This window comes from Vespa mandarinia, chromosome 8 (genome assembly GCF_050613455.1).
Source record: "Vespa mandarinia isolate Hongniang chromosome 8, ASM5061345v1, whole genome shotgun sequence".
Classification (NCBI taxonomy): Eukaryota; Metazoa; Arthropoda; class Insecta; order Hymenoptera; family Vespidae; genus Vespa; species Vespa mandarinia.
The window spans coordinates 8,271,759-8,284,388 of NC_140817.1; the positions used below are offsets into that span (position 1 = coordinate 8,271,759).

The 12,630-nt window shown below is 34.2% G+C and overlaps 1 protein-coding gene across 3 annotated transcripts in view; it reads right to left on the bottom strand.

Moving 5' to 3' along the window:
* Window positions 1-1,730: 1,730 nt before the first annotated feature.
* The window catches only part of LOC118447056 (uncharacterized), a 95,137-nt gene continuing 84,237 nt past the window's right edge, over window positions 1,731-12,630 (bottom strand). For all 3 annotated transcript variants that reach the window (XM_035878498.2, XM_035878486.2, XM_035878494.2), the window contains 5 exons: window positions 9,254-9,390; window positions 8,345-8,740; window positions 5,993-6,312; window positions 5,599-5,895; window positions 1,731-5,512 (listed from right to left, as the gene is read on the bottom strand). In XM_035878498.2, the coding sequence (XP_035734391.1) occupies window positions 5,260-5,512; window positions 5,599-5,895; window positions 5,993-6,312; window positions 8,345-8,740; window positions 9,254-9,390 (1,403 nt within the window). In that variant the 3' untranslated portion in view covers window positions 1,731-5,259. The remainder of the gene's footprint in view (window positions 5,513-5,598; window positions 5,896-5,992; window positions 6,313-8,344; window positions 8,741-9,253; window positions 9,391-12,630) is intronic.

Consider the following 12,630-nt stretch of genomic DNA (forward strand, 5'->3'; position numbering starts at 1 on the left):
CAATTACAATATATTTTTACTAATTGATACGTTGATAAATTATTAGAATAATAATGGTAATAATAATAATAATGATAATAATAATAATAATAATAATAATAATAAGAAGAAGAATAATAATAATAATAATAATAATAATAATAATAATAATAATTATAATAATAATAACAATAATAATAGTAATAATAATAATAATAATAAGAAAAATAATTATAATAATAATAATAATAATAATAATAATAATAATAATAATAATAAGAAGAAGAAGAAGAATAATAATAATAAGAATAATAATAACAATAACAAAAATAATAATAATAAGAATAACAAGAATAATAAAAATAATAAGAATAATAAGAATAATAAGAATAATAATAATAATAAGAATAATACGAATAATAATATAATAATAATAATAATAATAATAATAATAATAATAATAATAATAATATAATAATAATAATAATAATAATAATAATAATAATAATAATAATAATAATAATAATAATATAATAATAATAATAATAATAATAATAATAATAATAATAATATATCTAGATAACACGAACTATTTACGATTGATATGATTTTATTTATACATCACCGAGTCGCACACTTCGGATTGCGCTCGAAGTGTCCCTTAAATTCGCTGAGGAAAAGATTAGAGGCGAATCTCATTTGGGGACGTGCAACGTTTCATTTATTTCACGTTTTACATTATTCGACCGTATTATTATTATTATTATTTATGTAGATTACCGAACTTTAAAAACAAACGTTCGCGAAGTCGCCATAATCCCTTAGTACAAAATAGTTAAACATACTTTTGTTTTCTCCCGAATAAGAATTCGTATTTGTCAATGACTTTTTAAGAACTGTCATACCGTGCTTTTTTATTTTTTCATTTCTCTTTCTTCCCTATCATTATAGTTATAATACCCTAAGATCCGAACGAGTGAATGTACGTACCATTAACCTCGATAAGATTTACGATTATTAGGTTCAAACGTACGTACCTCCCTCGTAACAGGAATTACACATAAAACGTTATTAAGTAAATTCATAATGACTCTACGATCTCCTTCCAGAAGACTTACTTATTTTTTCTTCTAATAACTAATGCAGTTAATAGTTACACCAACGCATTATTTTTATTTTATTTTATTTTATTTTATTTTATTTTACTTTAATTTAATTTTAATTCTATTTTATTATACTGACACGAATCGAAATTCGTATTAAACGCGTAACGCGAATAAATGATCGAGAGTATCCGAACAATTCTTATTTATTATTAAATTATGATCTTATTTACAAAAAAAACATAAATAATGAAAAATAAAAACTCGATAGGACGGTACGAGCGAAACCTGGATCTCTCAAGATACAAAATGTTCGCATATATAACGAGAGGATGGAGGATGTTGGTGAAACAACAAATAGAAACGAAAAAGCGAAAGTAACTGAAATTTCTCTATCTTTTTATTTTCAAATAATAAAAGTTAAAATATAATGAAATAATAATAATAATAATAATAATAATAATAATAATAATAATAATAATAATATAATAATAATAATAATAATAATAATAATAATAATAATAATAATAATAATAATAATAATAATAATAATAATAATAATAATAATAATAATATAATAATAATAATAATAATAATAATAATAATAATAATAATAATAATAATAATAATAATAATAATAAACTGATAGCTAATCATTTATAATAATATATCTATCGTTCACGAAATGCGCTGCCTTTTCGAAAGAGAAATTATTAGACTGAATATGATTTAAAGGGTCAGGAGTTTCAGAAAGGTGGGCAAAGGGAAATGCTTTAAATATTTTCAAATTTTCTTATCTATAAAGAGACTTTGTTCGAACAAAATCATTAAAAATCCCTTGCCCTTTTTCTCTTCTTTTCTTCTCTTTAACACGCGTTTTCTATCTGCCTAAAAGTTTCTCGAACCTTGCGTTCTATTTTTTCGAACTATAATTATACGGTTATTTTTCTTTTTCTTCTCAATTACATTTTTCAAGTTTACAATTCCTTTCTTGTTTAATTATCGCCCGCGCATTCGCGTGCACGATAATATTGAGTACGCGCGCGATTCTAGGAACTCTTTTACGTTATTTATTTTGTTTTCTTTTTTCCACAACCACAACGTCTTTTCATTTTTCTTGTCTTTTCTTTCCTTTTTGTTCATATATTTTTATTACAACTTGGTCCACGATTCTGGGAGATGCGAAAATTCCAAATAAAGTTCGAATATCAAGTATAATCAATAGGGTTGAATGGCAATTGTGTCTTTGTATATAGGTACGATAAAGACGTGCACATGTACACCTATATTACATCCTGTTTACGAAGATCTTGTATATTCGCACGCGATACCTGTTTAACTTTATATGCCTTTTTATACGAAAGAATCTCACAATGTTTCGCATGACATAGGATACAAATAGTAGCGGCAGTGATCGTGACCACGGTGCTATTCTGATAATATTAGTTAAAATAAAAGTAATTATAATAATAATTATAATAAAAATAGCAATAATAATAATCATAATAATAAAATTAAAAGTTATAATAATAATAATAATAATAATAATAATAATAATAATAATAATAATAATAATAATATTAATAATAATAATAATAATAATAATAATAATAATAATAATAATAATAATAATAATAATAATAATAACGCTATTACAACTAATGATTCTCCTTATTTTTCGACCGTGTCGGATCTTTATCGTATTTCTACTATATACAATATTTTTATTTATACATTTATATGTAAGTATATATGCATACATACATATGTCGGTATTTATATCACCGTAACGATATAGTCGTTATGTATACCTTTGCATTAATCAACACGTTTTTCTATCAATGTTCGTACACGCACATCGCTCTTAAAGTTAATAATTACTGATACTTTTTCCATTTGTTAACGATCGTTTCACAGCAAATTCCTACAGTTCAGTATAAGCTTTTATTTTCGTCTCATATCAACTGTTCGTTCTCGAAATTTCAATCATACGTTTATGTATATATTTTTGGTGCGTGCGTATATGTGTGGTATTTGTCTGTCTCTGTTTGTCTCTGTCTGTCTATATCTGTGAGTGTGTATAGTTATTTATAATTTTTACACAATATATACATTACGTATTATCTCGGGACGTATATCTACAAAATTATCGCTATACGTGTCCGTCGAAAAAAAATTGTTGACAAGAATGCGAATGACTTATCCTGATCTCCTTCATTTAGAATCGAGAATATTATTAAAAAAGATTTCTTTTATCGTACATATTATGCTATATTTAGTTATTTATTGTACTTCACAGTATTCCTTTGGTATGAATCATGACTTTTTCGTTATACGGAGATCGATAGTTATAAGTGATCTTTCTATCACCCATTTAACCTTTAAACTTTTACTTTATTGGAACGAGTCTGCTCGCATTCTTGCCAGTGTGAGCACGGGCCTTGGCTCCCATACAGTATATATGTACTAACATGGGTCACGGATATGTACGAGCTTTCGATAGACACGTTACGCACTTTATATTTACAAACAGGTATTATCGGACCCCGCTGGATGTTTCTATTTCTTCACGGAAGCGCGATATCCTAAAGTGAGTAAAATGAATCCTTTAAATAAATAGTTTCGAACGAATATCGATGATCACAAGATTCTCCTTTTTCTATCTAACTTAGCCACGCGTCTAATTATATTCTTATATAATTTATAATACCTTTTCTTTTTCATAAATTAATTACATGATTAGCCGTCGTTCAAAAGCTCGTTATTACAGTTAAGAAAAGTATTATTATTTCGCTAAATAATTATTGATTACTTATGTTTGTATTTTTTTCAAATTCGTGTAAGATGATTTATACATGTTTCGAATGATATTGTCTAAAAAAAAAGAAAGAAATCTTAAAAAAATAAAAACGAGAAAGAGGAATCTGGAAAGGAAATAGTCGACGTTTATAAAGAGGCATCGTCGACTATTTTCTTCCGTATCGATAAATCCAGCGAAAATTTTAAAAAGAAAATAATATTAAAATTTGATATATTACCTATACCGACAAATTTCTTGACACTAATTGATTTCTTTTATCGTACCGTTAAAAGGATAAAACATTTTTTAAGTAGCCGTGTAATATATTATTGAAATACTCGACTGTACTTATCAATGTGTGTTTTAAATGGCAAGAAATATCCATTTTCGAATTACGAACGATAAACTTAAATTGAAAATGTATTTGTTTATCTCTTTTAAACGGTAATTGTGACAATTGCAATTCCTATTAAAAGTAAAACAATTTTTTGTCTTTGTATGACACTTTCCAATAGTGAACTCTCGGGGAAGGTGGAGGGAGGTATTTCGTTGTAACGTGTAAACGAATATGAAACATTGAACACAAACCTTTGAATATTAAGAATACGAAAACTTACGTTCAAAATTTCGTAGAAAATTTGATATTTGTAAATTTGAATTAATGATATAGACAGTATTAAGCAATGATAATGTTTAAGTCTATTTACATTGTTCCTTATCTATTTGTAAGGTTTTTTTGCATTCTCTTATCCGTAAGAGAGATATTTGTTGTAGAAATTCAATGGATATTTTTAAACAAAAATAGTGAAAATGTTTCGATCAGCTCCGATTCTTCGATAGGAAAAGTAGAAAGCTTCTTCCTATATATTTAGTGAATATCGTTGCTTCCCCCGTTTTAGTTTTTCAGCGTGGCTGTCCAGACGTAACAATGTGTCTTCGTATACTTTTTGTCGGTCGTTTATGTTTATCAAGATTTTCGTTAGGTTTTTCCAAAATTGACCCAAGAAATATCTTGATTTGAATATGTTCCATCCTTTTATAACACCAGATATACATCAGACGAGATGTTGTACCGAAGATAACTACGATCTGCTGATTTTCGTATATCATATGTTCCAAGGTTAATTGAAAACCTTGAAGAACTTCGTTGAATTACTTGTTAATACCATCTCGATACCAAGTTTCATTTGGCCCAAGATACTATTGGTACTATTTTATGTGCTTTCCAACACGTAAATATAGTATACTATTTTTATGATTTATAATTTAATGATAGAAATCGGATAAATTGCACAAACGTCGTTGTTGTTGGTGCTGTTTCTGTTGTTGATCATGATGATGGTAAAGGCTGTCCCCTTGATGGGTCGTCTGTTGTTGTCACTCGTGAGATTTCCCACTCAATGGATGGTAATTTCCACCGGCCGATGCCACTAAGGCCAAGGGAAGGGGCGATCCCAATGACGTGGAATGTGAATGAGAATGAGCTAATCCTGAGGAATGTGTTGTCAGAGCTAAGGGACTACCGGATATCGAATTCGCCAAAGAGGCAAAAACTGATGGTGCAGGCGACGCCATTGTCGGGCTCCCCATTGCTGCCGTTGGAGGATTGATCCTTTTTTCTTTTTGTCGCCTGTATAACAAATATTCCTATGTTTTCTTTTTTCTCTATTGTATTTAAATATGAATAATAAATTTTTATATCTATATTGTATGTACCTGTTACAAAACCAAACTCGAACAACTTCTTTTTCCATCGCTAAACTATCCGCTAATACGGTAATTTCTTCGGAAGTAGGTTTTGGATTTTGGACGAAAGATTTCTCTAGTGCCACTCTAACGCTAGTTTCTATGGAAGTTCTTTTCTTTCGTCGCCTGCCTATTGCTTCTGGTGTCGTGAGAGGATTGGAGAGTGAGTTTGGATTGTTCAAGGAATTATCGGCATCTTCTAACCATTTTTGAAGAAGAGGCTTTAACTTGCACATGTTCTTGAAAGAAAGATTTAATGCTTCGAACCTAAAACATAGTTATTCGCATTGTTATCATTTTTATACGTACATTATAATAGAAAAATATTCCGATTTCATACGTTCGATTATGAGTAATAATATACCTTGAAATAGTGGTTTGAGAGAAGTCATTGCCGTAGAGTTTTCCCATAGCAAGACCAACGTCACCTTGCGTGAAACCAAGCTTGATCCGTCGTTGTTTAAAGGTCTTCGCAAATTGTTCGAGTTCTTCAAGGTCCGTTGTTTCTTCCGGTGAGGGTTCTAGTCTTGCTGGTGGTGGTTTTACAGATGGAGGTGTACCAGGAGGTGGTGGCGATCTTTGTTGCGTTAAATTTCTTCCTACCAATCCACCTCCACCTTGAAGAGCCTGTTGTTTCTGTAAGGCTTGTAATTGTTGGGCTGCCTGTGCTACGGCTTGCTGTACCTGATAATAGAAAAATGTATCTCATTAATCGACGTTAATTCACATTTTTCATAGGCATTTAAAGGGAATTTTATGCGAACATTCTTCACTATATGAGCAAATAATGAAAGATGAAAAAGGAATGTTTAGAGTACAGTTAAAGGAATAAAAGTGACACGTGTTCTTTTTGATACAGGTACGCAAAGATTTCGTAGGGTGCTAAAGTCGATCGATTATCTACACCCTTTCTTAACCAGATGCTCGATTATGAGAATAAGAGGGCGCAGAACGTGGCAGCTATGAAGGAAAAGGGTTTGGAGTCGGTCGCGTGTCGTTTAACCACACCGAGAGCACCTTACTTATGTTTATTGTTGGTCGTCAAGATACCTTTAGAGACTCCTTTAAATTTAGTCACGTGCAGGGATCGGCAACAGGTATTTGGTAGTTGATTCCTCATGTATTTCCAAACCATTTGTATAGCTTCAATAATACGAAGTGTAAGCTCGAATTATACAACAAAATTATATTTCTCTCTCTCTCTCTCTCTCTCTCTCTAAATATATATGTATATATATATAAAACGATTATTTAAATTCTAATATATAATTTATATTCTAATATGTATTTTGACAAAGAAACTTTGTATCGGTATCATAATCAAACGGAAACCATTCTGTATCGTCGCGTGTCGAACCCGAAGCAAGAGTTTAGTATAGAAAAAGGGGTATTTTAGAACATGTTCGAGGAATGAAGAAATTAAATGTCCGGAGCTACAGAAGGTGTATTAGGGAATAAGATATCCGCTTGAGAAGATCACGTGTCGTGCATGTATCGTAAGCGAGAGGGTTGAAAGACAGGTTACAATCCAGTCTAGGAGAGGGCGACGCCCGTAAGGGAAGCTCGTGTGTCTTTAGAAAGTTTCGAGAACAAAAAAGCAGATCCTTCGAAAAGAAACGCAAAGGGAAAAAAATACAAGCCAGCCACGTGTGAGGCAACAAAGGATCCTTCTCGTTCGGGTAAGGTGCTGAAGGGCTCGGAATCTTCCTAGAAAAGTATATAGTGTCTTTTAAAGTAGATAGGAAGGGATCCAAAGCTTCCTACTTTGAGTGTGAGTCTTGCCAACGCATGTGTGTATATTTGTACGTATATATGTATGTATGTATGCGTGCGGGTACACGTTGGATCCAGACGGCCATTAAATCTGCTAAGATTCGAAGTCGTTTTGTTAGCTTTTTTATAAGGCCTGTGCATCGCGTCCTTGCACACGCTACTCGTGACGGAGCCTATAGAAATTTTTTCCTAAATGCTGAACCTGGGCCCATTCAGAGTCCTTCGAAGGAAGGGCATAAGGAAGGGAGGAGAGATGCCCACCGCGGGTATCCAGGAAAGAGGGTCGTTTTTCAACGTATCTCCGGATATAATGAATCGATTTTTCTCGATTCGATGCGAAAGATCTTTTTCTTAACAAAAAGATTGCGGCGGTAGAAATGATCGACGAATGTTCTTAAGAAATATTTACGATTTCGCGTGAGATATATACGTATCTTTGTTCGTTTTATTTTTCTTTTTTATTTTTTCTTTTTTGAAAAAGAATAATCTTTTACGGATCTTTTTTAGATTTTTACATTATATCAAATAAGTTAATGTTGTACATAAACATATATATGTAGATACATACGTAAGCAATATTATATGCTATTTCATTAAAATTAATTGTAATCTCTTTATCAAATGTGCCGAAATTGTAATCGAATGAAGTTGGAACGAGAGAAAGGAAGAAATTTTGTCCCTTTGTGCCAACAGCAGACGTTTATCTGGATGTCGAATCAAACGAACTGTCTTCGAAGAATAAGACATTCGCTTCCCTTCAGATCAGCCCTCGATCAGATAGCGAGCTTGTTCTTTGAATTGTCACGGATTTGCCTCGATTTCGGGACTCGTCGATCGAATTCGTATCGAGTAGATACTTTTGTAATAGGCAGAAGAGGATTGAGAAATAAGGAAAAAAGGAATATTTATTTTTTTGTTCTCGAAGGAAGAAAGATTTACTTACTTGATTTTGCAAGAAAAATTGTGCCTGTGCCGGAAGTTGCCCAGCCGCTGCAGGATTGGCTTGCTGAAACATAGCAAATTGCTGCAGTTGTTGCTGCAGCGATTGTTGTTGTTGCTGTAGGGTCGATGCAAGAGCTTGAATCTCTTGAGGTCCGAGAGTACCGAGAGATCCATGCATTAACAATTGTTGGCCGACCAATTGAGCTGCCAACGCTGCCTGCGAGCTTCCACTGTTTTGCGTGCTCGTATGTTGTTGCTGTTGCTGTTGTTGCTGTTGTTGTTGCTGTTGTTGTTGTTGCTGATGCGTACCAGTCAATTGACTACTCACTCCAGAACTTGGCGAAGATGAGCTGCCGCTGGTGCCACTGCTGCTATTACGATGTGATACATCAGTAACCTACAGCACAGATTTATCGATTTCTCCTGAAACCCGTTTTATCTTGTCTCGTCTCAAAAGTTACTAATTAACATTGATTTCATTGAATTTTCTCATACGGCGAGATTTCACGATGTAATGTAGAATCAGAAAAGGCGTCCTTACTAATAATACTGAATAAACAATGTCGAATAAAGCCGTGTTTACATTTGGCCAGGTCAGAATATTGGTCACTAAGGTTTATCTTTCTCTTTTGTGTTTTATAAAATATATCCCTCTTTTATTTTCCGTCCTTTCACTCTACAGTCCCTTTTCTTATTTAGCTGTCAAATATTGATCACAACCATTTTTTTGCGCACTTAAGAACCCGAATGAAAATGTCAGATTTTTTGTTTTCTTTTAAACACTAAACTTAGAAAGGTTCTTGATTTATTATTATTCCTTCGATAATTTAAGAGAATTCCAATATTAATGCATCTAATATTCTTGAAATGTATTGTTTATAATATGTATAATGTAAATAATTTTACGAACCAAATTAAGAGCTTCCCTGTCCGAGTCCATTGAGTCGTGATCGAGATTCGCGTCGGTGACATCTTGAATATCACTCGTGATACTTCGATCATCTCCACTGAGCTCGGCTCCTTCGACCTCAGCGTGTAGATCCGCATCTGCAATAAAAACAAAAGATTAGATTGTAATCGCGATCGAAAATATTTCATGCAGAAATTTGTATTCTTCTACAAACTGTTGCTATAGAAGAGAGAACAATTTTCGTTATAATCGTACAGTCATTGTTGTTCTGTGGTCTATACTTCCGATGACGATCACTGTATCGCGTTGGGGTGGACGTTGGTGTGCTAGTGGCATGAAGGCGCATGTCCGTAAAGATCATTTTTGGGTCTTCGAGAAAGACCATGTTAACCTCCTTTCTCTCAGAGGTTTTATTCGTGATCCTCCTCGTGATCACATCGAGATGATTCTCGAGATCCAGCACGAATTTATCTTGAAGACGTTCATGGAGAACATCGAGTAATCGTCGTTTTTGATCGACAACGATCGCGACGAACGATCGTTCGGATCTTTTTCCAGAAATGCGATTTCATTCCGTATCTATACTGTACGCGTGTTTAAAGAAATAAAGAGTATTTCTTCTTTTTTCTTTATCTTTTTCTTTTTTTTTTCCTTTATTAATCCTTCGATAAATTATTAGCACCAACGCGAATGCACAAGTTCTTTGGAACTTCGTTGATGGACCGATGCAGGACGAATGTTAGAATGACGCAACGAAAGTAGTGCGACCCGGAGGGCGAAAGGATCATCCCCACCAACATCGCTAACACCACGTGCTCTTCGATGTTTCGACGGGGGAGCTTTGATTGGTCGGGACTCTTCTCGTAGACGAACGATACCGCCCAATGAGGATCGGTTTACCCTTTCGAGCCTACTCTTTTTTTATTCTCCCTTTTGCTCATGGAGCAACCCTTCGTGCATCTATCATCATAGGTATCTTATGACCACCTCCCTCATATCCCCGTTGCGTTTGGCTCTAGGAAATCATACGAACACAACGTAGGAACGTCGAACAATATAGAACGGAACCGATCGGTCGATTCTAGCAAACGAGCTTTTTCCGTCAATGCTTGGCACGCGTTTCATACCGTAACGGTTTTAATAATAATTACTTCGATACGCTTAAAGATCCTTTCCTACCATAGGGTAGCAACCGTATGTACTTGGAATATGGCTGTGAACTTTCTCCGTGTTAAGATTTTAATATCATATTTTTTCATCTCTTATGTTATACGAACTTATATGATAATTTGAGATTTAAAAAGCTTAAGAAATTTAAGAACAAATGAAGAAATTAGTAAGATCAAGTTGATGATCACGGTAAATATAGAGAGGGAATAGGGAGAGGGTTAGTGAACTAAAAAGAGAAGTTGCTCAGCCATTTGAACGGCACTCGGACGTTCCCATCGACTTCGGATTCCGACAGAAGATAAAAAGAGAAGCGAAAAGAGTGAGAAAGTAAGGCGAAACCTCGTAAAAAGCTTGGCGAAACGGGCTCTATGGTGGGGAGGGATTGCAAGGTAAGGAAGGAACGATCGTTGTGGAGGAAAAAAAATTCAAAATCCTGTGAACTCTGAGCACCGAGACGCTACTTTTTGGGTGAGCAGTCTCGATTTCTGCTCCTCTTCTCGTTCTTTCTTTCTCTCTCTCCCCCTCTTTCTCTCTTTCTCCCTATCTCCCTCCCTCCCCCTCTCTCTCTCTTTCTCTCTCTTTCGTGTGTCTCCCTTCCTACCTGATTCCCCTGAAATCGTAAAAAAAGCATCGACAGGTCAGGTAGGACAGCATCGACAGGAAGTTTCAATGCGTTCTCCCAGGATTGGTCGATTCTCTATAAAACTTCGTTTTACTCGTCCTCTCGCGTTCTTACATATCTTTCTTATTTTTCAAAAGCAGGGAAGGCAGGTACTTGGATGTAACTTCTATATATGCAGCTTTCCCTCTCTTTCCCCCTCCCTTCTTAAATTTGCATCTTTCACGACCCTCATTTTTCTATCAAAATTGCGCTTTTTTCGTGAGAAACACGTTGGAGAATAAGGTAGTTATTTCGTGAGGAAACACATGTGGTCGTTTCATCTTTAACGCGAATGAGGCAAGAAAGAAAAAAAGAAAAAAAAAAGAAAAGATAGGATGGATCGATAGAAAAATAATGCTCGCGCGTCGCCAGGTGTTCATGGCAAATGCACACAAATATCGTATTAGAAGTTCAGTATCTTAGATAAGCCAACCGTCATTTCATCTGTTCTCTTGCAGGATTAAATGCATGTGTATGTGTGTGCGAATATACACCTATGTAGAGACTTTTTGCTTTTTTTACCAAATTTATGTCGTCTCCCTTCGAAAAAAAAATTCTCCTCTATCTAAAATTAAACTTTTCTTGCCGTGAGAAGCCTTACCGAATTCCTTGATTCGCGGCAAAAGGAGAGGGAAGCTCAGAGATAGAGACTGTGCGAGGGGATTGAGATGGTTTTTTGGGGCGATTTCTCTTCGTTCTCGTATTCTACCCTTTTTTAAGAAGGGCTCGCGTTGTTCCGCGTTTCTCGAAAGACCTGACATAGAAAATAACTGACGGTGCGTAACCAGGTGCGAGGGTAACATTTAGATGTGCGTTCGTACCAACGTAAGATAAGGCAACCGTCACTTCGTCTTCTTTCTTTCACGTGTACTAATACAGAGACGAAACGACCGTTGTTTCTTTGAAGAAAACGCATTTGAAATTTTGAAAAATTTTTCCTACCGTTTTTTTTCTTTTTTTTCTTTTGTTGGTTATTCGTTAACAAGCGAAAATACGATTCTATCTCATGGTAAGGTTGTATAGGTATAAAGACAATTTTTCATATAGTTCGACGTTCGAAATTTTACGACATGCTCATCCAATGGCAATGCCTATGCAATTTCAAACTATTGAAATCCGTTTAACGTTTGTACGAGCGACAGGACGACCGTCTATCCATCACCTACGCACATTCTCACGCATATTCAATCCTAAAAATTCGTTCTTAGTAAGTATGCACACGAATGTTACACAATACACACGGTCCGTTTTGTAGGAGGGCTCTGCAGCTGGGCGCATTCGATCGTTGCGCTATTTTTCCGCATTATTCGAAGCGAACGGTGTCTTTGACCTTAGCTTCTACTTTTTCTCCCTCTCTATATCTTTTCACGAGATTCAATGAAAAGCAGTCGACGATCTGACCTTTACACGAGAAACTCGTCATTCGAAAATGCACCCTGCTCATATGTACGTCAGGTGATAAGATCGGACAATGCTGCACCTGAATCGTGCGTGTTACTTTTTCACGTCAAATGTTATTTATTTCCTGTCTATTTCTTATTAATTT